We start from the raw sequence: 27,732 nt of genomic DNA, 5'->3' as shown, positions 1-27,732 counted from the left end.
GTGGGCAGGAGAGTTATGGCAGTGGGTAGAGTCCAGGCATCCAGGGCAGCGGTGGGGGTGGGTGGGGGGAGCTGAGGCCTCCCTCCCTGCATGCAGCCCCTTGGCTCAGCCCTGAAGCCCAGAGAGGGCGGAGCTTCGTTTGAGTGGTCCAGGGGGCCATCCCCGGCGGAGCCACCTGCTGTGTCATCCTTTCCAGCTGGACCCAAGGCACCATGTCCGGAGCTGAGTGCCCATCTGTCACAGTTCATGGTGCCAAGAGAGAAGGGTGCTCAGACAGAAGTAGGTCCTCAGAGGACGGGGTTCTATGGGGCAAGTGAGCGAAGGAATGAGTGGATGGGCTTGATTCCCTTCTCAATTGTGTTCATCGCTGTTTCCTTCCTTCCGGCCCCACGCTTCCCCCGCAGAAACAGGGGTGGACGGCGTGACAGAGGCGGGGGTTGCCTCATCCACGAACCCCGCAAAGCCCGCAGCGCTGGCCAGGGGGAGGCGTTCACTGCTTCCTCACACACACACGACAGTCAGCACTTTTGGCCGCTTCGGGCATTAGTAACAGTTGACAGCCTGGTGGAGCCAGGCTTTTAGTTAGTTGGAGTTCGTTTCCAACTCACTGGGTGTCCTTGGCGGCTGGCTTCTCCAGCACCTCCCCACAGCAGGATATATTTAAGTACTTTGTAAATTATAAGATGCAATTCAAATAAAGCAAATCATTTGAGGGAATAATAGCTATAGATAGGGAGGTCAGGGAGCAGTTAAAAACAAACCACCCAGGAGGCTCAGTGAGAGCCATAATAATAATAATAATAATAATAATAATAATAATTCCAGCCCTGGGGTGAGGGGTGCGTGGCTGCAGGTGTGAGAGGTGGTGACCGGCTCACTGCCCTGGTTCACAGTAGGCGCGTTGACCTAGAGCCCCCGGGGGCCCCTGGGGAACCCCCAATGCTTGCAAAGGAGAGTGTGGTCCCCTTGCCTGCGACTTCACGGCCAGGCTGTGAACCTGCAGGTTAAACCCTCTCTTCTTCCTGGGAACTTCTCTGGGGTGGGAGAAACATACCAGCTGGTGGGGCTGGACCCCGTGCCCCTTGGGCACAGTCCTGCCCGGTTAAAATCTGCTCTTAGAGCCTTACACCCACTTGAGGACATGTGTGTATCGTGTTCCGTGGAAAATGCCACAGCTGGAAAGAGGCTGTCCTTACTGGAGGGGGCGGGTCTTCCTCTCCGTCTTCTGCCTTCCCCGCAGTCCCCGCGGAATTGACCGCTCAGGCACAGGCCCATCCCGGAGGAGTGCTGTTAGTTGTGTCCAGGCCTGGCATTCTAGAACATTCGCCCTGTCAGCTGATGTAGCTTACTCACCGTGTTGTCTCTCATCCCGGGCTTGTGGTCTTTTTTTTTTTTAAATCCTTTCCACGTGCACTGAAACGTATTGCAAAACGGCGTCCTGTCCCAAGAACTTTGTGAACCAATAAACAATTTATTCAAAGGGTCTCTCACTTCTCTGGGAAGAAGATGCTGCCTTTGCTCCAGATTTAAGCCAGCTGTCCGTGAGCCGGAGAGCGGGTCCCTGGCTGGGCCTCTGGGGTGACCCTGAGCGGACCTGGCGCCACGTGTGCGGGGAGGGGCGCTCAGTTCTCCGATGTCCGGAGGACCTGAGACCCCCTGGGCGGGAACCACGCGCCCCTGCACAAGGGGAGGCTGCCGGCTTCCCTGCCAGCAACTCCAGGCAGAGGGCTGCGTGGGAGTGGGGTTGTCTCTCCGGGCCCCGCAGGGGTGGCCCCGAGCCTGTGTTTGGAGAGCCCTCGTGCTGGAATTAAACATGGTAAGTTTCACTGCCGTCCCAGACACAGCATGGGGAGGGGCTGCTGGTGGAGTGGGGTCATGGGGTGACGCCCCCAGACCTTAATGCTTCAGCCGGGCACTGAAGGAGGGGGCACCCAGGAAACCATCTCTGGACTGACCGGGCAGTGGCCCCCCAATCACCCAAGGCTCCTGGCTGCTGGGCCAACCCTGCCTGGTCACCAAGAACCTCTTGCTGGGGTCAGTCTCTGGCTGAAAGTCAGTGAAGTGGTGGGAGAGCGACAGCTCACCTCCATCGAGAACAGAGTCTCTGTTCTTTTCCGAGGCCCCGTGTAGCTTCTCATCACACGGCGTCTTGTTCCACAGGCAGCTGCTTCGGCTGGTCCACTGGCTCGGGCAGCCGAGTCCTTGCAGACTCAGGCCCCATTGCCTCTGCTGGTTCACCTGCCCCATTCTGAATTGCGGGTCACGTGCCTCTGGCCCACTGTCCAGTGGGCTGGCTTGGCTGGCTGGGATTCAGCGGGTGGGGAGGATTTGGCCCTTGGAAAGGGTTAACCTTGCCTCTGAATGTCCCCGAAGCTCCATCTGGTGGGTCAGACTCTCTTGGCTAAAAAGATTTTGCAAGAGGTTGTTCCTTCCAACTTCACTGGGGAGGAAAGAGGGTGATCCTAGACGGGTTGCCAAATTCTTCCCCCTGCGTCTTTAAAAACAGCAACAGCTAACACTGATCATCTCATCCAATCTGAAATGCCTCCGGTTTAAAGCTGTGTCGTTATTTTTATGTGCCGCTCAGACAGAAGAAACAACCCAGTGAGAGGGCTGTAATCGGAGGCGTGAAGCTAAGGGCTCAGGATTAGAAGTGAACCCACCTGCAGGAGGGGACAACCAGGAGACTCACCTGTGCCCACGTTGGCACACAGGGGTGGGAGAGTGGAATGGGGGGGAGGGAACACATCTCCTTGGGGACAGGCACCACCAGTTGGCACTCAGGAAGCCTGGGGTAGAGCATTCACCCAGGGCCAAAACCCCAGAGGAGAAGTCAGAGGAGTGTGCCCAGAGACTGGCAAGGCAAGGCCAGGGGTTTCTGGAAGGATGAGGCTGCAGTCCTGGTGGACCGAGGACAGCGTGGAGACTCCTAGACTCTGGAGGTGCTGACATGTGTGCAGTGAGCGGCTCCTTCTAGGAGCTGAGGATGGAGCGAAGCCTTCTGCCCACGGGCACGGCACTGCCACCCCAGCTTCTGGGCTAAGCTGCTCGTCCCAAGCCTCAGGACTGAGTGTCATGGGATTCCAGGGTCTGGCCTCCCCGCTGACCAGGACAGTTGGTAAAGGAGACCCATAGAGGCTCCTGGCTCCAAAGGTGGTCTGAGCCAGTGGCCCAGCTCGGGAGGAACCTGGCCTGGGGACAGTGCTGGGCTGAGGACCTCCGTGTCTGGCTCACAGCATCCCCAGCACTCAGGCACCAGCACACGGATGTACATGCTGGCTGGACCACAGCGGTGGGGCCGTGTGATATGGCTGGCAGGCAGATGTGTGCACAGCTGGAAAGCACAGTGAGCACCTGTCCAGGTCCGTGGAGGCGGCGGTTTCAAAGGTGTTGGCTGAACCCCAGAGGAGTCCTGACCCTGGGAGCAGAGAGGGGCTCTGGAGACCGCCTTTTTCCTCACCTGGGGGCTGAGGTCCAGGGCCTCCCTCCTCTCAGGCCCCTGAGGCCTCCTCCCAGATGGCTCCAGGTGATGCAGGCAGGAGACTGGGGGACGGGAGGGAGTGGAAAGGGGCTGTCTCACAGCCCCAGGTGCAGACAGGCGCTCTGGAGCTGGGGTGTCTGTGCTGGGCTCCCTACCCCTCCAGTGGCCTTTGCCCCGTCATCTGGGGTCTGAGTGGCGGTGGGAGACACCAGAGAACCTGTCTGCCACCATCTGGACGTCCACCGGCTCCTTTAAGGTGCCCAGTCGAGAACTGCCACGTTTCACCACAGACCCTTGGCGTCAGACCCCCTGGCCAGGTCCTGCGGGGAGGGGACTTCTCCGCAGGGTGCAGGCTCAGAGGTGGTGGGGAGGGCCCAAGGTCATGGAAGAGACCTTTCAGGTGCACCCCCCAGCCTGTGACAGGGTGGGGGAGTGGACACTCCATCTCTCCTCTCCTGGGACCCAGGCCCAGAGCTGGGGGTAATAGGCCTGGGCCCCCGGCCAGTCGGGTCCAGGGCAGGCCGGGCCCCGCCTCCCCGGCTCCCCCACAGGCCCCTCGGTCCAGGAATCGGGGTTAGTAGGCAGCATCAGCTGGGGATCGGGAGGTCAGGTGGGAGGCGGAACCCAGCCCCAAGGGGGGCTCTTACCCTTGGGGGCGGAGCGGCGGCCTCCGGAAGCGGGCGCGCGCTAACCGCTCGGCGCGGTTCCTGGCGCCGCCGCTGTAACCCGACTCCGCGCCCGCGGGGGGCGGGAGCCGAGCGGCGCTGCGCCCCGGCCCGAGTGCCACATCACTCGCCCGGCCGCCCTGCCCGCCGCCCACCATGCGGCCCCCGCCGCCGCTGCTCCTCACCATGCTGGTCCTCGCCGCCGCCCGGCCCGGGTGCGAGCCCGCCTGGGACCCCGAGGGTAAGGCGGGACAGCCCGGCCCCGGGGGTGGAGCTCGGCGCCCCCGGAACCGCCAGCTTTCCCCCGCGTGACCCGGGGCTCTAGAGAACGCCCCCCAAGTGGGCACCCTGTGAACCCTGGATCTGGGGGTCTGCACAAGAGGGGGCGCCTGACTCGCTGAGCGCATCCAAGCTGGGAGCCCCGGGTGGAGCACACAGGCAGGTTGGGGGTCAACGGAGGTGCCCAGCTCTCGGCACCCAGGGCTCCAGGAGGGGCGTCTTCTCGGTCTGGGTACCGCCGGCGGAGAAGGGCGGAGGGGGTGCCCTGCAGGTGGGGTCCGAAGGAGCAGGTGCCAGGACTTTGCAGGAAGAGAGGGCATTCGAGGTCCCCGGTCCTTCCAGGAAGGGGGCGGCCTCTGGACCCCGTTGCAGACTCTTGAGCCCTCCCTCCCAACTCCGTGATGTGGACAACAGCGTCTCCGGAAGCGGGTGCAGAGGGCCAGGGAGGCGGTGCGGTCCCTGCTGGGGAAACGGGGTGCTCCTGCAGGGTTCTGGGGGCGGGGGGGTGGTGGGACTTCAGGGAGCCTCCAGGGGCTGCCCCCCTGGGAGGGTGATGGGAGGCACCTGAGAATGAGGGTGTGGGGCGGGGGCGGGGGGCCAGCTGGGGCCTGGGCTGTGGTCCTCACCACGCTCTGCCTTCTGGGTGGGCTTCAGTTTCCCTTCACATTGAAAGGTGAGGGTGCGTCTGGTCCACCGCCCTCAGGGTCCTCAGCGGCAGACACCTGTGACCCGGCGGGAGGGGCTGGGGGGAGTTCCCTCCCACACTGGGGTCTGGGTGTGTCGGAGTCCAAGTCTCCAAGCGCCGGAGGTTTGTGGACATCTGAGAACTTGCTGGCACCAGCCAGTTGGGTTGTGCCAGGAGCAAAGTGCCCCTGCAGTGGGCCAGGCCCCTCTCTCACTTTCCTTCTCTCTCATCTCAGGTTGAATTTTCTCTCTACCTCTGCCCTACCCCTACCTTCACCTCTTTCCTCCCCCACTTTCTACAGAAAAGCCCCAGGCCGGGCCATGTGTCTGGGTGTGTCTGGGTGTGTGCCTGCACTTGTGTGCACACGTGGGATGCAGAAGGTCATGCAGAGGGTGTCGTGGATGAAGCCTCCCCCAAGACTCCAGGAAGTGTCCACTATGATAGGCTTGTCAGGGAGCACAGACCCCCTCCTCCAGGAAGCTCTCCCTGACCTGCCCTTTGCCCAGGGAGAAGTGCAGACCCTTCTCAGTACCCAGGCTGCCCCTCCCTCACCTGGAGGGCTGGACAGGGAGGCTCTCTGTCTTCCCCTCCGTGGTGGCATCAGTGCCTCTTTCTAGAATAATTCCTTTTTCCAGTGGGATCTCTTTATGAGCTATGTGTGGTCCGCGGAAGCCTGGTGCCTTTTCCTGACCTCCGAGTGACGAGGGCAGGGCTGGGCAGCTTGACTCCAGGCTATGTCTAGGACTATCCTTGTCCTGTCTTACTGTCCTGGGGCTCAGAGCAGGCAAGCCTAGACCCTTCCCCCTGCCTGTCCCTTGCCTTCTTCCAGGTCTTTATCAGCAGCCTGGAATTTGAGGCAGTTTTCATGCTTTGAGGGGCGACGGAGGTGTAGGTTCAAATCTTGAATTCTATGGACCGCTGTGTGTCCTTGGGTAGATGGCCAGACCTCTCTGACCTCATCCTATTATTGTTCCCCATCTAAGACACCCCGACCCTGGCAGTCTTGCTCCCTTGGTTGAAGACACGCTGACACCTTGTGGTCAAGAGGTGTAATGGTCACGTGTGGACTGCTCAAAAGCAGCCTTTGGACCAGCGCTGTCCAACACGCTGATGCCAACCCCAAAAACATCGCCTAAGATTTCCCAGAAGCTACTCGGAAGAGGTAGTGAGAAACAGGTGAAATTAAACTTAAGAGAAAATCTTATTTAACCTGATATATACACAATACTGGGGCTTCCCAGGTGGTGCTAGTGAAGAACCCGCCTGCCAAGTCAGGAGATGCAAGAGATGCAAGTTTATCCCCGAGTCTGGAAGGTCCCTTGGAGGAGGGCACGGCAACCCACTCCAGTATTCTTGCCTGGAGAATCTCATGGACAGAGGAGCCTGGCGGGCGACAGTCCACGGGGCCTCAGAGAGTTGGGCATGACTGAAGTGACTTAGCACGCGTGTGCAGTATTGTTCCAGTATTTTGTCATCAATACAAAAATCAGGAACTATTTTGCGTTCTTTTTTAGTGCCAGGTCTGCAAGTTGGTATTTTACACCCGAAACACTCGTCCGTTTCAAGTCACAGCATTTCAGGTGCTCAGTGCCCACACGTGGGTGGGGGATACCATACTGGACGGCGTGTCCTCTTGACCCCACCCCAGCCCGAGCTCCCCGAAGGCCCCCACTGGGGCTTGCTTGTTGTTTTGTGTCCCCCAAAGATATCTTGAAGTCCTAGGCCCCCTCCCCATACCTCTGACTGTGACTTGATAGGGACCCGGGGCCTTTGTGGGTATGGTTGCATACCCGTATGCAAACATATGGCACACTGGCTCAGGCTGAGCTCTGAATCCCGTGACTAGTGTCCTTGGAAGAAGGTGGGCATTTGGGCTTAGCACACTGGAAGGAACACGGGGTGACGGAGGCAGGGTTTGGGGTGATGTGGCCATAGCTGAGGGATGCTGGGGGCCCAGGAGGCCTCTTCCCTCATCGTGCGGAGGGGTGTGGCCTGCCAGCAGCTTGATTTGGGGGCATCTGGCCTTCAGAACCAGGAGAGGATCAAGGCCTGTTATACCAACCTGAGGGTCTTCGTTACGGCCGTCCCGGGAGGTGAGTCCACCCATCTCTCTCTTGCTCCTGGTAGCCACGCTGGAAGCATTGGTCCATGTCACTAGATGCTACCCTCTTGTCCATCCCAATGGGCACTGCTGTCTGGTGGGCGGGTCACAAGGGGCTGTGTCCCCTTCTTCCTGTGTGACCCCGAGACACTGGGTGTGGGCCCTCACTAGACCCTACCATCAGCACCACCTCGTGGGGCCCTCCAGCAACAGTGGTGCTAAGTTGCCCAGTTGTGTCCATCTCTTTGTGACCCCATGAACTGTTGCCCTCCAGACTCCTCTGTCCATGGGATTCTCCAGTCAAGAATCCTGGAGCGGATTGCCATTTCTTCCTCCTGGTGATCTGCCCGAGCCGGGGACAGAACCTGCATCTCTTGTGTCTCCTGCACTGGCACGCAGATTCTTTACCACTAGCGCCACCTGGGAGCAACAGTGGGCACTACTGTTATTGTCCCCATTTTACAGACAGGGAGACTGAGGCCCAGAGAGGAGCTTAATTCCCGAGCTTCAGCTTTCTCATCTGTGACTTAGGGAGGCTCGAAGCTACATGCAACCAGGAGGGATCCGCTTGTCAAATCCACTCAAGTCCAGGCAACTGAGTGGGTCTGAAGCTTTGAAGAAGCTAGCATGGGAGTAACCGCTGTGTTCTGGCCTCCTCTGCCCGCATTTTCCTGAGGCCAGCAGAGGCCCCAGGGCCAGCGGGAATTGTGCTCACCATGTCTGAGTGCATCTTCAGGTTTGCCTCACTTGGCTCTGGGCTGGCATGTGGTAGGCACAGACTTGGCATTGGGACACAGGTGTGGGGAGGGGCAGGGCCTTGGTGGGAGCCATTGGTCTGGGGAGGCCTGGGGCTCCTGAGCTGACAGGTGTGGCGTCGCCCGGGTCGGTGAGTGTGAATTCCGAGTGTGAGCGCTGGGCACGGATGCTCCCAGGGGGGTCCACCTCCGACTAGATCCGTTCATCTGTTCTCTGAACGCAGATGGGCAGGTAGCGCAGCGTCCAAGCAGAAATGCAGAGTGGTTTCCCGTCCTTTCTTTATTTCCATGTTTTGGTTCGTCCTCACGCCTCCTCATGCTGCAGAGGGCAGTGGGCACGACGTGCGAACAGCTCAGACCGGAAAGGCTTGGAGTCGGGTGATGGGGCTGGGTGATGGGAGTCGGGCACGTGCTTGGAAGTTGCCGGGCTGTGAACAGGTGGCTCAGGGCGCCTGGAGTTCTCACCCACTGCCAGCCCCGTCCCAGCACGCAGGGCAGGGCACCCAGGGCGGGGTGGCGGACAGCTGCAGCCCTCTCTGTTGTGTTGAGGGGCAGCCCTGTTGCCTGGATGCTTCAGGAAAATTATCCTCCTGCCGCTTACGTTGCCCGAGTGGTTCCAGCCGGATGGGGCACCTGGAGTCCTTGGTGAGAGGGCGCCTTGAACGTCTCCTTCCCGTGAAAGCTTAGGGAGCTGGCCCTCAGGAGTCAGGGGCCGCGGCTGCCCAGTCCCCGTTGGGGGAACCGTGCCGGGGGTACTGTGTGCAGAGGTCCTTAGAGGGGGCTGCTCAGCTAGCCTAACAGGATCCCCCACCGTATCCCCCCTGCTGGGGGGCTCGCGTGTGCTGGGGCAGGCTTCCGTGACCCCAGGCTGTAAGGTGAATCCCTGTGGTCCAGGCCTGGGTTCCAGATGAAGCTCTGGGGTTAGGACACTTTCCCTCTGGTCCCAGCCCCTCCCCACTCTGCCTGTCTCTCCACCCCCACCCCCACCCCTTGCCCTGTGCCCACGTCCCCTCCCCCACTCCGCCTGTCTCTCCACCCCCACCCCCACCCCTTGTTTCCTGCACTGCCATCCTCCAGCCTGCCCTTCCCCTGCACCAGCCGAGCCAGCAATCTGATTTCTGTCTCTGGGAGCCCGTTTTTTCCCTCTTGGCCGTCACAAAGCCCTCGGGTCCTGCCTCTGGCGGGGCGGGGGGCACCTGGCAGGGGCATTGGTTGATTGGTTTCAGTGGGCTTCCCAGGGTCTCATTGTTGGTTCACGTGTGTGGGGCTTGGGGAGGACCCTAGAGGTCACAGTTCCAGGGACTGTTGGTGGGTACGTCCTTGTCTCAGGACTGCAGGGTGTCCCGGAGGGGAGAGGGCCACAGCCCGCGTGAATTTTGGGGGGACGAGGAATCCCGAGGGGTCAGAGTCAGGGGTGGGGGGCCCTGGTACAGGCTCTGAGGGCTGCTTGGTAAAACGTGGGAATCTGGGAAGAACTGGTTCAGCTGCAGGAAGCTGGAATTGGCCACAGTGGATGTATTCACACCACGGTGATCGGCCAGCACTCTGAGTCAGGGCTCTGCCTTCTGTTAGGGAAGCCGTGTGACCTGAGACTCAGTCTTCCCACCCGTGGAATGGGGGGGATGGCCATGTGGACCTCAGAGGGCGGGAGGGGCTGGGGGACCAGCCCCGTGAGGAACAGCGGCATTTGGGGACGACTGTCGGGCAGGGGGCCCCGCCCCTCACGGTGTTGCCCTTTCTCTCCGCAGGTGGGTGCCCCGGGATGGCAGCTGAGAACAGTGGTACGTACCTACCCGGACCGCCCGGTTTTGTTTTGCGGGAGTGAACGCAGGCCCTCCACGCTGTCAAAGCCTTTTGGGGGGCAGAACCCAGGGGTTCTGAAGTGGGTGATGAGTAAGATGGCCCGTTGATCAAACTCAGATCCAGTTAACAGAGCTAGAAATCAGGAAAACGAGAGAGGGAGGCCCTTCCCTCTGTGCAGCTGGGCTCCCACCCCAGCTCTGCCCTGGGCTCCCGCGGGGGTCTCTTCCATCCCTCCCTCCCCGCAGCCCCCAGGCGGGCTCGAGGGGGTCTGGGGTCGACTTGAGGTGCACGTGTGCCGCGCTGGCTGGCTCTGCACCCCGTGTGTTCTCAGCACCTGCTGAGTCTGGGCTGTGACAAGCCCCTCCCTGCCGCCCGGCCCCACTCTCTTCTCTAAAGTGAGGAAGGGACACCGGCCTCCTGGGGTGATGCTAGAAAGGACGTGAGTCTGGTGTATCGGAGGTGCTCAGAGCAGGCATTTCTTCAAGGCTCCTCCTGCCAGATTTGGGTGTTGGGGTATTCTGAGCACAAGGACTGGAGTTTTTTTGGTTTAAGTGAAAGTGAAAGTCGCTCAGTCATGTCCGACTGTTTGCGACCTCATGGACTATACAGTCCATGGAATTCTCCAGGCCAGGATACTGGAGTGGGCAGCCTTTCCCTTCTCCAGGGGATCTTCCCAACCCAGGGATCGAGCCCAGGTCTCCCACATTGTAGGTGGATTCTTTACCAGCTGAACCACCAGGGAAGCTGGTAAAGAATTACCTTTTTTTTTTTTTTTAAAGTAGGACAATATTTTTGCCAAATAGAAGTCAACCATGTGCCTTAACGAGGCAACCCCTTGGCCGGGCTGGCTTTCCTGGGCCCAGTCCGTGGACATGAAAGCTGAGACCCAGAGCGGCCTGCCCAGCTCTCTCACGGGTCAGCCCGGGGGCTGTCTCTGGTCCTCCCGAAGGCCCTGGCTCCCTCCGCCGCGGGCCTTGTCGCGGCCTCTCTGTGCCGCCCATCCCTGCGGGCTCTGGTCCTGAGTGGTGTCGGCTTGGGCAGAGCAGCGCTTAGTAGGCAGGCATCTGAGCATGTCCTGGGGGGGTCATCGTGAGAGGGAGTGCCCTGGTGACCCCGCACCCCCCACCCCAGCCACGTGCGTGGACCTGCAGCTGCAGACCTGCAGCGACGTCGCCTACAACCGGACGGCCTTCCCCACGCTGCTGCAGCACCGGTCCCGGGCGGCCGTGGAGTCCAGCTCCGAGTACATCCTGCTGAGCGTGCTGCACCACCTCCTGGAGGGCCAGTGCAACCCCGACCTGCGCCTGCTGGGCTGTGCCGTGCTGGCCCCGCGCTGCGAGGGCGGCCGTGTGCGGAGGCCGTGCCGCCACGTCTGCGGGGCGCTGCGCGAGGCCTGCCAGCCCGCCTTCGACGCCATCGACATGGCCTGGCCCTACTTCCTCGACTGCAGCCGCTACTTCTCGGGCCCGGAGGAAGGCTGCTACGACCCCCTGGAGAAGCTGCGAGGTGGGCTCCGGGGGCCCCGTGGTGGTGAGCGGCTGGATGGCCGGGTGGGCCAACAGGACACGCATCGGGAGGGAAGTGCCTCAGCCAAGGTGGAGGCCTTGGGTACAAGGGCCAGGCTGGGAGGGCAGAGATGTGTGGGCCTGAGTCCTGGATGGCACTCCCTGCCCATCAGAGAACCGCGGGGCACTGGTGTTGGGGAGCCTGTCCCTCTTGAGGCCTGCCTGGCAAAGCCTGTGATTGCCTGTGGCCGCTCCTGAAAGATCACCTGTAGGATATTGACTGGAGCAGCAGCCGGATGTCTCAGAGTGGGGTCCGTGGAACCCTGTGGGCTCAGGGAAGCCACCCGGAGGGGCTGCGGAGATGGGCTGTGGTTTCTCATACAGACAGATGAGTGGAGGTGTGAAATGGGCAGCCCTGGGTGGTAGTGAGCCCCCCGTCTCAGGGGGTGTGCAAGGGGCTTCTGGGGGCCACTTGGCTGTGATGTGGGGGGGATGGGTGACGAGTGCCTCTGCAGGCCTCCCTGCCCCCCGGGTGGGCTTCCAGAGTGAGTGAGATGGGATGGCTCCAGTGACAGTGGGACCCTTGGTGGCCCGCGAGGAGAGCCCTCTGTGCTGTCCCAGACTGCAGCCCCCTGGTTGCACTTGGCTCCTGAGAGCTGGGAACGTGGCTCAGGTGACTGGGGATTTAAATTTTGATTTTCCTTGACTGTAATGAATTTGAGCCTGAATGCAAATAGCTACCCGTAGCCAGTGTGTGACACCGGTTGGTGCAGGACAGTGGCTTCCGGCATCTCACGTACTGACGTCACAAAGCTCACAGGGAAGTCCACCTGATCTGGGGTCAAGTGTCACACGCGTGTTGTCTCTTTAAGACCCCACAGTGACCCTGAATACGGGTGCAGCCATTTCACAGGTGGCCCAGTGGAGGCTCTGGGAAGGCCACCAGCAGGGTGGCCAGCTCCTGCCGGCGAGGCTGGTGTGAGCCAGGCCGGCCACTGATGGATGGGTCAGTCAGTCCACGCACCTGATGGCTCTCAGGTGCCTGCTGTGTCCATGGCTCTCGGCTGGGAACCGAGGAGGTGGGGGGTGGCACTCGGGGCGCCTCAGGCTGGCCCCCAGCGAGCCCTGGCGTCCTGTTCCGCCACTCACTGGCTGTGCGGAGTTCAGGGCTGACCCTGGAGCTGAATCTGGGAGGGAGATGAGGGTGCCGTCTACCTGCAGCTTCTTTGTGACTCAGTGGCCCATGGGCCGCACTTTGCAGGCAGACAGGAGCCGTCTGCTGGGAAAGAGGCAGGAAGCGTGGCCGGGTGGGGGCAGCTGGGTGGGGGCCAAGAGGCAGAGGAAAGGAACCCGACATCGCTGTGGGGCCAGGCCCGCCTGCCCCGGGGAAGCCCGCAGAGTGGGCTGGAGGGAGTTTATTTTGGGCCAGTCTGCCACCAAATTGCTGGTTCTGTCTGCTTTCTTCTCCCTCAGAAACCATTTTGAGCAGAAACAAAACCACAAGGCAAGTGAGACGCTTGGGAAAAGTGTCCACTGTTAGTGCCCCTGCCCTCCAAGACCAGCCCGCTGGGACCTGCGTCTTCCCGTGCACAGACCCCACGGGAGGGGGCGGCAGGGAGCCCCCGGGCCGGCCTTGGGGTGCCCCTGTGAGCGGGAGGGGCCCGCCAGCTGGTCTGGGGATGGCCGTGATAGACAGCCTACCTACGCCTGGAAGCCCAGACTGTCTCCTGAGGAAGCTTTGCAAATCTGGGGGAAAAGCATACCTTCTGCTCCCCCCTCCCCTTCCCCCCACACCATTTTCCTCCCTCCCCACCCCCCACGCCTCACAGCACACTCACTGTCCTCGGTGTAACAGCAGCTAACATTGGCCTCATCACTGTCGTGGACTAGTGGTCTGTAGGAGCCTTTCAGAGCCTGGTTGCCTCTGTTTCCATCATGATGCTTTGTTAACAAAACAAACAGGGACCTGCCCGCCCCCCACCCCACGCCCTACCCCATCACCCCCGACGCCCGGGGACACAGAATCACCTGAAGTCAGGAGAAGGCAGCCCAGGCACGGTTTCCTCTGAGGATCCTGTCCGTGTGCCTCTGCTTTGTATTCTGCTGATCCGTATGAAATTTCCAAACTGACCACATACGCCTGTTCTTCCTGGTGATGCTAGGAGCTGTGCTGCTGTGTACATCTGTCGGGGGCTGTGATTCATTGTCCATGTTAGGTTTCACAAAGAGAACTTTAATTACAAACGCGGACACGTCATGTCTGGGGAGCCATCCGAGGGGCCCGTGTGGGTCCCGACACCCCGGGCTCCCCAGGGCGGGGCCGGGGGTGGCGGTGACGGCAGTGGCAGCCCCGAGCTGACCCCTGGTGCCCGTGTCCACCCCCCGCCCCCAGGAGGCCTGGACATCGAGGAGGCACTGCCCTCTGGCCACCCGCACACCTTCATTCAGTTCACCCACCACTCCTACGCCCAGATGGTGCGCGTGCTGAAGCGGACGGCGGCCCGCTGCGCCCACATTTCCAAGACCTACAGCATCGGGCGCAGCTTCGACGGGCGGGACCTGCTGGTCATCGAGTTCTCGAGCCGGCCTGGCCAGCACGAGCTGAGTAAGCCGCTGCCGCCGTCTGGGGGGCAGGGTGAGCGGTCTGGGCTGGGAAAACCACCGGCCCGCTTGGCCTTGGGGTGCACGAGCCCGTCCCTGGTTCTAATCAAAGCCCCCCCATGTTTGGGGGATGGGGTGGGTAGGGATTTGGGGCATGCTGGGGGCACTGGGGTGCTGGCCACATCCCACCAGGCATGTGTGCCCACTGTCACAGCCACGCTGGGCATTGGGGAGGAGGCGGCCAGGAGGGTCACGGCCCTGGGGGTGTGAGCTGCAGACGCTGTGGGGCTTGAGGTGAGGGTGTACGGTGATCACAGGCCCGGCGGGCCTTGTGCGTCTCTAGTGAAAACTTAACTGTGCGTTTTGTTGTTTCTGCAACCTTGCCCTGGTGCACCCGGGCTCCAGGCAGGTATGTGGGTGGTGGGTCCTGGCCCCTGACCACTCCTCCTTTGAGTGGCTTGGTCCACATTCACACAGGGTCTTCCCATTTATTTAAAACCCAAGTCCATTTCAGCTCCTAGGAGGCTACGTCCTGTTTGGAGCTGGGGAACCACATGGAAAGTGCTGGATCTTCCTGTCCCTGGAGCCGTGCTCCTGCAGGGCTCAGGGGCGGTCAGACACGGCCCCAGTCCCGCTTCACCGGCCGTGACTGGGAGGGCCCTTCCAGCCTGCAGCGCAGATGCTGAAAAGAATGACTGTGAAGCACTTTCAGGGGCAGGTCAAGGAAAAGGCGCTGGGCTCCGGGGGTGGGCATGCGGGTCTGGCCCACGAACCCTGATATTCTGGCAAAGACTCGGCGCCCTGGCTGGACAGCCTGTTTCCCGGGTGGTGAGGAGAAGATGAGCACCAGCCCCGCTCTGGGGCACCGAGAGCAGCTGGGCACAGGGTCCCAGGCCTTCTCCCCGGCCCCTCAGCTCATCTGTGCCCGAGACCCTGCGAGTCGGACAGGATTGGTCTGGAAACAGTCCCATTTGGCCTTGGTCCTTACCAAGTACTGAAACAGCTCTCATCTTGGCGAAGCGGCTCCGGCCTCCCTTTGCTGGTCTGGCTGCACTCAGCCCGGTTTCCATCCATGTGGCTTCTGCAGCATGGACTTCACTTGCCCAAAGCCCTGTCTCCCATCGGGGGTCAGAGGTCATCGAGGCTCGCCCCTGCCTCCAAGGCCCACCCTGCCAGGCTCCCCCTCCAGCTCTGGGCTGAAGGCAGGACTCCCCCTTTGGGGTTGACTGGGCATAGCTGTGGACCATGGGGGCGGGCGGTGTCCTTAGTGAGGGACCAAGAGCGGTGACTGCTGTGACAGCCTCAGGGGCATCTCTGCGCTGGGACTGTGGGAGGGACGGGGCTGCACACAGCCTGGGAGGGAGGTGCCATTTTCCATGTGACCCGTGCGAGGCTCAGAGAGGAGAGGCGATGTGCCCAGGGTCACACGTTAGTAAGATACCGGGCTCCCGGTGCAGTCTTGCACGTATCCGTCCATCCATGTATCCACCCACATATCCACCCATTCTTCCATCCGCGTATCCCTCCACCCACCTTCATTCCTTCTTTCTTTCCTTTCTTCCTTCATTGCTTCCCTCCTTCCACCTAGCGATCCTTCCACCACCCCCATCTTCCCTCCATCCAGGCCCTCACCCACCCATCCATTCTTCCATTCACCCTTCCCTCCATCCATCCTTCCATCTGCCTTCCTTCCTTCCACCTACCCATCCCTCTGTCCATTCCAGGGCCACCTGTCTTCCTGTCGAAGCACCAGTGTCCACTCTACTGCACAAGCATGAGGAGTGGCTGTGAATGAAATTCACACAGGCCGATGATAATCTATATGATTATTAATCAATTATCATTGATCCATCACGCTAGTATTTAAGGCTCTACATCACCGATGAGCTCAACAAAAGTGATGGCCTTGATGAGACCTCGTTAATCACAGAGACACTTGGGCCAGAACAAGCGTGAATAGTTCCATAACAACAGGCTGCCCTTCCATGTGGGCCCTCAAGTTTCCGGGGACCCTGGAGACAACACCTAGGTCACTGTATGTGCCCCCCCCACAGTGGAGCCGGAGGTGAAGCTCATTGGCAACATCCATGGCAACGAGGTGGCGGGCCGCGAGATGCTCATCTACCTGGCCCAGTACCTGTGCTCCGAGTACCTGCTGGGCAACCCCCGAATCCAGCGCCTGCTCAACACCACCCGCATCCACCTGCTGCCCTCCATGAACCCTGACGGCTACGAGGTGGCGGCCGCAGAGGTGAGCACCCCCACGCAAGCCCCGCGGCTGCTGCCTTCCACACGCCCCATCCGTTCACCTACTAGCGGTTGTGGAGGGTCTGTGCACCTGCCATTCTGGGTAATGGGGACTCAGGGGGCATCCATATGGGCAAAGTCCTGCTTGGCGTGGGGACCAATGCTGGTAATTCTGTGGTGGCTTAAAAGGTGACCTGCCCCATAGAAACAGGATGAAACGGGGTTGGCGGGAGGAGCCAGGAGTGGAGGGCCTCTTGGAGGAGGTGACCCTGAGCAGGACCTGCAGGGGGTGGGCAGTGAGCCATGTATCTTTGACGTGGGGCACTACAGGCAGGGCACAGCCGGCCGGCGTGGGGCCTGAGGTTGGAGGGTCAGCCCGGAGGTCAGGGAGGTGGGAGGAGGCCTGGTGGATGAGCTCCAGGGATCATCTCATGAAACCAGAGAGAACCCTGCCGCCGTGACTCTCAGCCCAGCCTTGCGCCTCCCACCACGGGGATCAGGGTGGGCGTGCTGACCCCTGGCTGGGGGCTGTTCTGTGGTTCAGGGTGCCAGCTACAACGGGTGGACCAGCGGGCGGCAGAACGCACAAAACCTGGACCTGAACCGAAACTTCCCCGACCTGACGTCCGAGTACTACCGCCTGGCCTCGGTCCGCGGCGTGCGCAGCGATCACATCGCCATCCCCCAGCACTACTGGTGGGGTAAGGTAGGAGCCCGCTGCTGTACCCAAGGGTCTCTGGCTATTCCGGGACCCTCGGTGGATCCTGCCCCTACTGAAAGCACCCAGAACCTGGGAGGTGCGTGGGAGGGCTGCCTGGAGGAGGTGGTGTCCACAGGAGGTGGGGGAGGAGAGTTCAGGCCCAGGATGGGCACTTGGGAGCACCCGGTGGGGTGGGGCCCAGGCAGAATCCTAAAGTTTGGGCGTGGGGCTGAGTGATCGGTGGGGTCGCGCCTGGCCCTGAGGACCATCTCCTCCTGCCCCCACACCCACCCCGGGCAGGTGGCCCCCGAGACGAAGGCAATAATGAAGTGGATGCGAACCATCCCCTTTGTGCTCTCGGCCAGCCTCCACGGGGGCGACCTGGTGGTGTCCTATCCCTTCGACTTCTCCCAGCATCCCCAGGAGGAGAAGATGTTTTCTCCTACACCCGATGAGAAGGTGAGAGGCTGGGCGGGTTTGCTGTGGGTGGTGCCCTCGGGGGGCCTGAAGTCCTTTGGGTCCTGAGGCGAGTGAAGCCTTCCAGCCTTCTGAACCGTTCGGAGCCTTCCCGACCCAGCTCCAGACCCCCTCCTCCAGGAAGTCTTCCAGCCAGCTCCCTCCCTCCTCCTCTGGCCACCCCACCTTCCATCAGTGTCTCCTCTGGGAGCTCCTGGGGTGGGGACCCTGGCTGAGTGCCCTCCCCACACAGACCACCCCGTGTGTTATGTCCCAGGGGAGGGCGCGGCCCCGGGCGGTGCCGGCAGAGGGCAGTGCTGCCTTGTGCATGGCGCCCGGCCGGCTCCTAGCGCCTCCCCTGTTGTGGGCAGGGCAGGCTTGCTAAGGGTCAGGCCCTTCCCTGATGGCTCAGCTGGTAAAGAATCCACCTGCAATGCGGGAGACCTGGGCTCTATCCCTGGGTTGGGAAGATCCCCTGGAGAAGGGAAAGGCTACCCACTCCAGTATTCCGGCCTGGAGAATTCCATGGACTGTACAGTCCATGGGGTCGCAAACAGTCGGACACGACTGAGCAACTTTCACTTTAATTTTCATGGACCTCCCTGGTGGCTCAATGGTAAAGAATCCACCTGCCAGTGCAAGAGACATGAGTTCGATCCCTGGGTTGGGAAGATCCCCTGGAGAAGGGAAAGGCTCCCCACTCCAGTATTCTGGCCTGGAGAGCCCCAGAGAATTCCTGGAAAAGGGGAAGGCTACCCACTCCTCCAGTCTTCTTGGGCTTCCTTGGTGGCTCAGCTGGTAAAGAATCTGTCTGCAATGTGGGAGACCTGGGTTCGGTCTCTGGGTTGGGAAGATCCCCTGGAGAAGGGAACGGCTCCCCACCCCAGTATTCTGGCCTGGAGAATCCCCTGGACAGTCCACGGGGTCGCAGAGTCGGACACGACTGAGCGACTTGTTTCACTGCTCAGGCACCCTGGGAAGCAGTGGGGTCCGAGTAGGAGTTCTGGTCACCTGGGCCCAGAGGAGGCCGTTTCCCCCACCGGTCAGAGCAGCAGGGGATAAGACCCGGGAGGCTGGCCGGACCCCTCTCTGGCCGCATTCTTCCCTTCTCTGGGGGCACCCCCTGCCCTGATGGACACCAGAGCTGGTCTTCTGGAAGGGCATGGGAGCTGAGGAGACCGAGGCCGGGGTGGGGGCGAGGGGTGCGAGCTTTGCCCCCAGGGCCGTTTGTGGCCCGCCCCATCAGGAGCAGGAGTTTCCCGCCCTCGCAGGAGGACAGAGCTTGCAGGTCTTCCCTTGCCCAGCCCGGTGAGGCTCCGGAAGGTCTGAGCCTGGTCACTAAGGACTGGTCACTAAGCGGGCCCCCTAGAGGCCCAGACTCAGGGTGGAGAGCCAGGCCTGGCCGCTGCCACCTTCTCACACGTTCCCCTGGTACCGAGGGCAGGGCAGGGAGCATGGGGCAGCTCCTGGATGGACAAGTGCCCGGGGTGGCTCCTGTCTTGTTCTGCTCCTGTGGTCCCTCAGGGGTCCCCCCTGCCTCACCCAGCCCCCCGAGGGTGCAGCAGGTCCCCCCTCCACCGCCGTGAAGAGGACAGGGCCCTGAACTGCAGGCCCTCATCTAGGGGGAGACGGAGCCAGACTCGGGCAAGGACGAGGAGGTGTGGCTTCGGCCAGGACAGGGGGCTGCCCGGGAGGCTGGGGACGAGCGGGGATGGGGGTGTGTGTGTGTGTGTGTGTGTGGACCCGCAGCCTGAGGGTGGACTCCACCCCCGCGGAGCCGAAGGAGCGGGCTTCCTTCGGTGGAGACGCCCCCAGCCTCCCAGGAGTGAGGCTCAGGGCTGTGGGCAGTGGGAGCTGGGGGGCCCGGCGGGGACAGGCTGAGCCCGCCTCCTGCAGCGCCAGGGGGGCTCACCATCTGTGTCGCCTGTGTGTCCACAGTGACTGTCCCTGCCCTCGTCTGTCCTGGCGCCACTGCCCCTGCCACTAGTCACATCCCCACTCACTCAGCCACTCACCCACTCACTCACCCACTCATCACTCACTCACTCGCCCACTCATTCATTAATTCACCCACTCACCCATTTATTCACCCACCCAATCATTCATTCATCCCCTCCCTCCCTCACTCATTCCCTCAGGCATTCATTCACTCCCTCACACTCACTCATACACTCACTCACTCACTGACTCCTACAACCAGCACATACCTAGGACCTGGAGGGGTACCAGCTTCTATGCTTGGAGCTCTGCAAGTGCTCCTGGAGTGGCTGGCTGTCTCTCCTGTGCCTGGCCTGCGCCCGCTGTGGCTGTGCCATCAGAGGGCAGGGTCAACATCTGGGTGACGCCCTGTCCTCCAGGCACCAGGCTCAGGGTCTCTGGCTCTCAGGGGCAGACGCGTGAAGATGCCTGTAGCGGGGAAGTTCACCTCAACGAGTCCCCACAGAGTCAGAACGCCGAGCGCCTTCCCACCAGCCATCAGTCACCCATCGATCAGCCTTCAGGCCTGCAGCCAGCGGTGGTCTCTGTGGAAACCAGGGTCCCAGGAGAGGCTTGGGGAGTGGGGGAGCAGGAAGAGGGCCTGAGCGGGGTGTCCAAGCCACACCCCCAAACTTCCATGGTGCCCAGCGGATGAGGGCCAGTGCCTCAGGGCAGCATTCCAGGCGCCCAGGCCAGCCAGGGCTGCCTGCTCGCCCCTCTGTCCCCCTACACAGCTGCTCCTTCTGCCAAAAGCCTGCTCCCAGCCCTGCTCCAGCTCTGTCCTGCCGTCCAGGCCCTCCCTGGCCCAGCCCAGCCCCCAGTGGGAAGGAGCTACAGTCTATCCAGGTCCCTGGCAGGCTGGCCCTTCTCTCTGACCCTGGCCCGTGTTCCTGGGCTCCAGCCAGTCCACATCTGCCCCTCCTAGCAGCCCACTGCACCCCACCTTGTTTCTTTGGGAGTGGTCACTGTCTCTGTGTCTTCCCCGCCTACCCACACCTGCGCCTGAGCAGAGCTCCTGCCCCCAGGGCAGGCCTGATCCCCACCAGCCTGGGGCTCTAGCACCCTGCGGTGGTGGGGACGTTCTCTGTGCTCCTGAGGGGCTGACTGACAGGTGACAGGAAGCGGCCCCAGGGCAGGATGGAGAGAGACCAGGAGGGAGGATGGCAGGGTGCAGACCTTGGAGAGGGGCCACCGCACCAGCCTAGGTCCCTCCCACTCTTCAGATGGGTGGTGGGTACCAGAGAGGTGGGGACCCAGGCAGAGTTCCAGAAACAGCCCCGTCAGCACCTGGATGCCTGCCTGAAGGCTGCTGATGCTGACCACAGGTGGCAGCAGCTGCTGGCGGGGTGGCGGTCCGCGACTGCTGACCGCAGGACGCCCACGGGCTTGTATTTGGGGCGCTTGCCTTGTGTTTGTGGGACCAAGTTGAAACTGCAGCCTTATTCTGAGAAACTGGATGCATCCTTCTCCAAACCCCAGGCCCTGGGTCTCAGTCGCCAGGAGAGACCTCACTCTGGCCTGGAGCAGCTGCTCATTGCTGACCTCACCTGCCCATTTCCCCCTTTCTTAAAGAAGGGTCCTCATGCAAGGACACACCTCTCCTGGGGCCCCGGGGCCCTGAACAGGCCCAGGGAAGGCTCACCGCTCATCCATCTGGCCCTTGCCTGGAGCTTCCACCCTGGGTCAGACCTGTGTCCGGTCCTGAGACATAAAGGTGGTTGAGTCCAGTCTGGGAGGAGGACCTGGGGCCTGCGGGGGTGAGGGGTGTCATGAGGGGAGCTCTGGGGCTGGGGGAGGCCAGAGGGGGAGGGGCTCTGCACCACCCAGGAATCCGGGCCACCCTCCAGGCCCTGCCCCCAGGCTCCCCCCCTCCCAGGGGGCGGCAGACCCTGAGCTGTGTCTTGTGTGGGACCACCAGACGCAGTGGAATCAGGACGGGTGATGGCAGCAGGTGGGTGGGCTCCTGCAGGGGCTGGTGTCCCCTGGGGAGACGAGGTGGTGACTACCATAGATGTTCACGTGGGAGATGAAGGCAGTAAAAATGAGACCATCCCAGCCCCCCACTCCCCCACCTGCTTACCCCCAAGGCCTGCCCGCTGCACAATGGCAGAAAATGCCTCATAAATTGCAAAACGGAGGACCTCCGGAATCCCTGCCAGCGTCCCTGCAGGGCGCCCCGTTCTCGAGGGTAAGCCCATGCTCCCTAGCCAGGTGTGTAGGGTTCCTTGACGTGCCCGTGTACCCACCTCCGGGCCTTTGCACATGCTGGGCCCGCTGCAAGGACACCGCCCCCCTCCCACCTGAGCTGCAGGCGTTCCCTGCGGCTGCCCCGCCCACAGGAGGCACCTCCCGCCTCACCCTCTGCCCCCAGCTCAGGGGGCTTCCAGCAGGGCGCCCACCCCAGCCCTTGTGGGGACCTCTCCGTCTCCCTTCCAGATGTTCAAGTTACTGGCCCGAGCCTACGCCGACATGCACCCTATGATGATGGACAGGTCGGAGAACAGGTGTGGGGGCAACTTCCTGAAGAGGGGCAGCATCATTAATGGGGCAGATTGGTACAGCTTCACCGGAGGTGCGCGGGGCGGCGGGGGCGGGCTGGGGCGGGCTGGGGCGGGGGGCGGGACCTGGGGTTGGGGAGGGGGCCCTGGGCGGGGCCCGGGGAGGGGCGGGGCGCAGATGGGCTGGGGAAAGGTTAGGCTGGGGGTAGTGGCTGGGCTGTGGCTGGTAGGAGGGTAAGTTCCTTTGTCCTGCAAGGGCTAGACTTCCTGTTGCCTTTTCTGCGGTTTATTTAATGGTCACTTACCATCTCATGATCCCACCCGTGACCAGTTCGCCTTTTGGGGGTTTTGTAGGGTTGCCTGATGGAGTACAGGATTGTCAGTGAAGCTGGAGTTTTAGAGAAGTGAGGAAGGGTGTCTAGCACTAGATAAATACTAAGGTCCAACCGTGTGGGATGTTCTTACACTAAAACTATATTCATTGTTTCTCTGAAATGTGGGAGGAGGTGACTCCCCGTGTCATGGGGGCCCCGAGGCTGAGCCCACAGGCCTCCACGTGCTGCTGGCCACCCCTCCACGCTGGCACGATGCTGAGTGTTCATGTCCCTTGACAATAAAGGAAACTGGGCTCAGACAAGGAAAGGGCCAGCTCGAGGGCCTCGGCGCGTGGCAGAGCTGGGACTCACCCTGCCTGTCCCCCGACTTCTCCTGGGGGGTGGACAGGGCGGCCCCTCAGCTCCTGTTCCAAAGCCATGTTCATCCTTGCTCAGCACCCCTGCTGCCCACGGTGGCACGTGTGGGCCTTCCTCCGGGGGCAGTGCGGCTTCTCTCTCTCCAGGACCCAGACACATGGGTCCCCTGACCTTCAGGGGGAGGGCTTCGATTCTCAATCACGACCCCTCAGTGGGGTCTGTAAAGGGGCCACTGGGCAGGGTGCTGAGCCTGGGAGAGGCGAGCCGGGCTCCCCACCCACAGGGCATGAACTCAGGAGGGTTAGGGGCCAGTGGCCAGGGACCAAGGGGCCATCTGTGTGGGGGGGGTGGCCTCACTGCGGACTTGAACAGTAACTCATGAAGGGTGGCTGCTGGCTGCCAGGGCTTGGAGGAGGCCCTGAAGCTCTGAAGGTCTGGGCCCCAGAGCTGCCTGGGAGCTTCTGCTGGACAAGACCTCCCAAACAGTTGGGGTGGAGGGCAGACTCCAGGGGGAAGACAGGTGGTCAGCCCGATCTGCTCCAAAGCCTCTGTGGCCTCCCAGGCCAGCCGTCAGCCTCCCCGGGCTGGGCTCCCCCAGAGAAGGAGGTCATAGGACCTTCTTCCCTGAACTGTTCTCAGGACTGTCCAGGTAAATGGACGCTGATATCAGTGGGGTCCAGGCTGGGGCAGGGACCGCAGCTTGGACCCCAGGGGCATGTGTGACCCCCACACGAGCCCAGCTTCTCTGCTGGAGGTGGGCTTGTTCCTTACTCCCTGGAAGGCCGCACAGATGGTAGGCGAATCTGTGCACGGGGGCCCCAGACCACTTGTCCCCTAGCCCAGTTCCCCCTTCCCTGGGACCTTGGGTGGGAGCCATCTGCCTCTGTCCGACTGGGAGGCCAAGATAGGACTGGCCACTCCCAGCTGTCCAGCCCGGGGCCCCGTGGGGGCCGGTGTTGAGGACCGCTCGCTCAGCTGCCCCCACCCCACCGTGCTGCAGGCATGTCCGACTTCAACTACCTGCACAGCAACTGCTTTGAGATCACGGTGGAGCTGGGCTGCGTGAAGTTCCCCCCGGAGGAGGCCCTCTACACAATCTGGCAGCACAATAAGGAGCCGCTGCTGAACTTCATGGAGATGGTGAGCTCTGGGCGCTGTGCCCCGACCCCACCCGGGGCCTGGCGTGGGGAGGGGGGCCTAGACCCGGGCCCTGCAGCAGGCGACCCTCTGGACCGGGACACCGTATGGCGAGGCTCAGCGTCCACGCGGTCACATAGTTACACTGTACTTGCTTCTTCCTTAACCATCTGTGTTCATGAGTGAAGGTTCACCCAACCTCTCTCTTCCCCTAGGCCCAGCCTCAGGGTGGCTGGGGATGTCGGGTGGCGGGGGGCATACATCAGGGTCCCCAGTGCAGCAGGGGTCTCCACGAGGGGAGTGCAGCCCAGGGGAGCCCCCGACCCAGCCTTGGAGGCCACGGCTCTCCTTGGAGGAAGGAGGCACCCAGGATGTGTCTTGAAGGAGAAGAAGGGGAGGTCATGCCATGGGACAAGGACCCTCTGGCAGACGGGGTGGCACGGGTTATAATTCAGTGGGGGTGTTTACACCATCGAGGGTCCCGTAGCCAGAGTGGGGAGCGTGGCCTGGGAACAGGTGAGCCCTGGCTGGGGGCACGCCTGGAGGGCATGGCTGGCAGCAGGGTGTGGAGTCGTCAGGCAGGGCCTGGGTACATCTGCCCCTCAGCCTCGGAGGGGAGGACCCGGGCTACGGGGCGGGAGTGGGGGCAACAGGATTGAGGGGGGCTGAGCCTCCAGAAATAAACGTGCCGTGAGTGGAGGCCTCAGCGAGCATGTCTGAAGTCACCCCTCACCGGACCCAGAGAACCGAGACTCCCGGTGGTCTGGTGACCGTGTGGGGACCCAATGCCTGAGGTCCCGCCACCCCTCCAGCTCTGCCCCAGCCCTCAGGCTCCCCACCAGGGGATGCTGTTCTCGTCTGGGGACCCGGGAACTCAAAAAGGAGCGTGATAACGGTAGTTTTGCGAGAAGCCTCTGCTTTTTGCTTTTTCCCGAGCGTCTTTAAGCTTCATGAAAGCGGCGTGTTGCTGCCACATCCCAGTGAGGAGTAGGTCCGCCCGAGGGGACAGCGCGGGGCTCTGAGTGCACAGCACTGTGCAGTCGGGGCTCCCTACCCCCGGCCCCAGCCATGCGGCGCCGAAGCCTGCCACCAGGCCTGGCTGGGAGATGAGGCTGCCGCATTTTCCAGTTGGAGGCACGAGGGTGCTGGGGAAGGATCGTGCCGGTCGGGGGTCCCTGGGCTCCCATCCGGGATCACGGGGGCTCTGAAATAGCCAGAGGAGGAGACAGAGAGGGTCAGAGTGACTGTGCTGGTCCGATGTCATTGGCCACTGACACTCAAATTTGCCTGCCCCAAGCCCCAGTTCCATTGTCGAGGCCCCTCCCTTTTAGAAAGATGAGGAACTTCCCCCCAGTGGGGAGCTAGCAGAGCCTCTGGCCCAGCAGCTGCGGCAAAAGGGAGGGAGCAAGGCCCCGGAGGACAACTGGACATTGTCAGCGTGGGGTCCTCCTTGGCGGCTGTGCCAGCGACCTCGCCGCTCGGGACTGGTCAGCATCAATAATGGCTCACGGCCAGGCCTCCTCACTCGTCCCGCTTTACGGCCGTCTGGTGGAAATGACTTTTAAGGAGCTTTAAATGGGGCTGGGATCGCTCTGTGGATATTGCATGTGAAGGCTCGGGGCATAAAGATTTAATAGCAAGCGCGATACTGCGGACGGCTGGGCAGCATGTGGCCAAGCGTGGCTGCCCCCCGGGACAGTCCCCAGGACAGCTGCCCGGGCCTCCTGATAAAGATCTGTCTGTCATGTCCACTGAGGCCTTTCTCCAAGTGATCCTGACCAGGCCTGGGGGGTGGCGTCCACCTCCCTCTGGTTGAGGTGGCGGTGGGGAGGCATCTCACCTCCTCTGCCTGAGAGCTCGGCGTGCCTGCTTCTGCAGGACGATGACCGTCCACCTGAGAGCAGGGATGGACCAAGAGCTATCTGGAGGTCCTTCTGTGTGTCTGGCCTCTGCTCTCGGGTTAGGGGGCCGGGAAAAGGCAGACGGTGACAGCACAGTGAGGTCAGGGCTGGAAGAAGGGAAACCAGGACTGTGGGTCCCCAAGGAGGCTCCTGATATGACCGGTCATCAGGGAGGGCTTCCTGGAGGAAGAGGAGTGTGAGCTGTGTCTGGAAAGAAGAGAGGAATAGGTCAGGCGTTGTGAGCAGAGGAAGGGCCAGGATGGAGGCTGGCACTCCTGGGCGGCCCTGGAGGAGGGAGGGGCAGCCTTCAGGGACAGAACAGCCCCCCAAGCTGAGTTACCCTTCCTACCCAGGCATTCTGGCCTCCTCTGATGTGAAGAGGATCAACTTCTGGTTGCTTCCAGCCAATAGAGCCAGGGTGCTCAGCTTGTTCGTTGCACACTGTTTTAGGAGAACTGTGCAGGGGCTCTGGGAGGTGCTTTCTTTGCCAAGTGTGGCTTCCTGGCCTGATGGTGACGTGTGCATGAACTGCGGGGCGTCTACTTGGACAACACCCGTGCTTAGGACCGGCACAGCGACCCTCTGTCACAGATGGGGAGGGGGGGCCTAGATGCCCATGTAGCTTGCCCAAGGTCAGAGAGCCAGTTGGTGCCTGGCCGGGACCGACACCAGGGTCCAAACCTTCAGGCTCGTGTCCTCCCACTGCCCCCCGCTCCCCGCTGCCTTCGAGACCCCAGCCACACTGGCCCTGGTTACCCAGGCAGGGACCTCAGATGTGTTCACAGGTGGGCACGAGGGGTCTGCCTTTCAGGGCTCAGGAGATGTTGTCAGCCAGACCCCCCCGAGCTGGCACTTTGGACCGTTTGCAAACCCGGAATGGGGTTGATTGTTGCTGGAGAAGGACCCCTCAGTGGTCTCACTGCTCACCCTCACTTCACAGACGAGGGTTTCCCTGGAGACAGGCTGGGCAGGCTGCCGGGCCCTCAGGAAGGTACAAACCGTATCCCCACCCTTGGTCCCCTCAGGTGCACCGGGGCATCAAAGGCATGGTGATGGACAAATTTGGCAAGCCGGTCAAGAATGCCCGGATCTTAGTCAAGGGCATCCGTCACGACATCACCACTGGTGAGCATTTCCTGGGGGCTCCTGCACTGCTCAGAGTGTGGCCCCTGCTCCAGTGTCCACTGCTGACCTGGGGGGAAGGTGAGGCTGGGGAGCTCTGGGGTCTGCGTCCACCTTGAGCTATGTCTCCTGCAGCATTGAGCCCAGCAGGTGGGGACACATGCAGGTCCCGACTGCTAATGACCATCAATGTGGATTCTGCGTTCCTCAAGAAGTGACTGCTGGGCAAACGCCACCATTGTGGAGGGAGCCTGTTGGTTCATATCCCAGAGCTTCTGTCCCACTGATAAGCTGTGTGTCCTTGTGGGCTCTGGGTGCCCTCAGGGATTTCACAGCTGGTTTGAAAAATACCATACCCTGTGATGTGAGCTCCTGGAGGAAACAGTCCAGAGAAAGGAGGGCTTGTTAATTGTGTTTTTGTTGGGGTGGGGTGGGGGGTGTAGAGTGGGATGGACTGTGAAGGCTTCAGAGAGGAGGTGTGCCTAGGCAGGGCTTTGAGGGATGAATAGGAGTTTGACAGAGGGAGGCGGTGGGAAGGACGTTCCAGGTCCACACAGAGGCGAGTGCACCCTTGGAGTCTGCTGCCCTCCAGGCGGACGCCCCCTGACCCTCAGTGCCCATCGTCTCAAGGCGGTGTGAGCCCAGGTCCGAGATCCGTTCTCCTTCCGTGTGTCTGCAGCCCCAGATGGTGACTACTGGAGACTACTGCCCCCTGGGGCCCACATCGTCATCGCTCAAGCCCCCGGCTACTCCAGGGTCATCAAGAAAGTCATCATCCCCGCCCGGATGAAGAGGGCTGGCCGTGTGGACTTTATTCTCCAGCCACTGAGGACTGGACCCCAGAAGTTCCTTCCCGGGTCCCGGAGGGGTGGGCCTGGAGGGGAGCCCCAGGAGCCCGACCAGGAGCCCCTGGGGGCCCGGAGACAGCCCACGACCAGTGGCAGCAAGCCCTGGTGGTGGTCCTACTTCACGTCTCTGGGCCAGCACCAGCCACGCTGGCTGCTCAAGTACTAGGCGCCCTGGCCCTGCCGGACGCGCGGGCCACATCGTCTCCTGCTCTTGATCCGTCTTCCAGAGACATCCCACGAAGCCGTCTCCATCTCATTAAAGTGTTTCTATTCCCCTCC

The 27,732-nt window shown here is 61.8% G+C and overlaps 1 protein-coding gene across 5 annotated transcripts; it reads left to right on the top strand.

Annotated features, from left to right (window-relative positions):
* The first annotated feature begins 1,469 nt into the window (after positions 1 to 1,469).
* CPZ (carboxypeptidase Z) lies at positions 1,470 to 27,732 on the top strand. 5 transcript variants are annotated; one of them, XM_081575860.1, is made up of 11 exons: positions 1,470 to 1,816; positions 9,715 to 9,747; positions 10,901 to 11,275; positions 13,667 to 13,879; positions 15,930 to 16,126; positions 16,667 to 16,828; positions 17,123 to 17,281; positions 21,692 to 21,827; positions 23,446 to 23,585; positions 26,509 to 26,608; positions 27,285 to 27,732. In XM_081575860.1, the coding sequence occupies exons 2-11, from the start codon at positions 9,729 to 9,731 to the stop codon at positions 27,617 to 27,619; spliced, it is 1,836 nt and encodes a 611-aa protein (XP_081431986.1). In that variant the 5' UTR covers positions 1,470 to 1,816; positions 9,715 to 9,728; the 3' UTR covers positions 27,620 to 27,732. The 5 variants fall into 5 exon arrangements, with proteins under 5 accessions (XP_081431986.1, XP_081431682.1, XP_081431922.1 ...); XM_081575556.1 differs by lacking the exon at positions 1,470 to 1,816 and adding an exon at positions 4,218 to 4,387; XM_081575796.1 differs by lacking the exons at positions 1,470 to 1,816; positions 9,715 to 9,747 and adding an exon at positions 4,218 to 4,387.

Source organism: Giraffa tippelskirchi, chromosome 1 (assembly GCF_054371585.1).
Source record: "Giraffa tippelskirchi isolate mGirTip1 chromosome 1, T2T-mGirTip1v1.2.pri, whole genome shotgun sequence".
Classification (NCBI taxonomy): Eukaryota; Metazoa; Chordata; class Mammalia; order Artiodactyla; family Giraffidae; genus Giraffa; species Giraffa tippelskirchi.
Note: the sequence above shows the minus strand (reverse complement) of the source record. Positions and strands in the feature narration are given on the sequence as shown.

What these genes read in the sequence shown, in the direction of transcription:
- CPZ (XM_081575719.1), top strand. Translation starts at nt 4,303, where the DNA reads ATGCGGCCCCCGCCGCCGCTGCTCCTCACCATGCTGGTCCTCGCCGCC. An exon ending in ACGAGGTGGCGGCCGCAGAG is followed by an intron (nt 16,127 to 16,666) that starts GTGAGCACCCCC and finishes TCTGTGGTTCAG; the next exon opens with GGTGCCAGCTACAACGGGTG. An exon ending in TGCTGAACTTCATGGAGATG is followed by an intron (nt 23,586 to 26,508) that starts GTGAGCTCTGGG and finishes TGGTCCCCTCAG; the next exon opens with GTGCACCGGGGCATCAAAGG.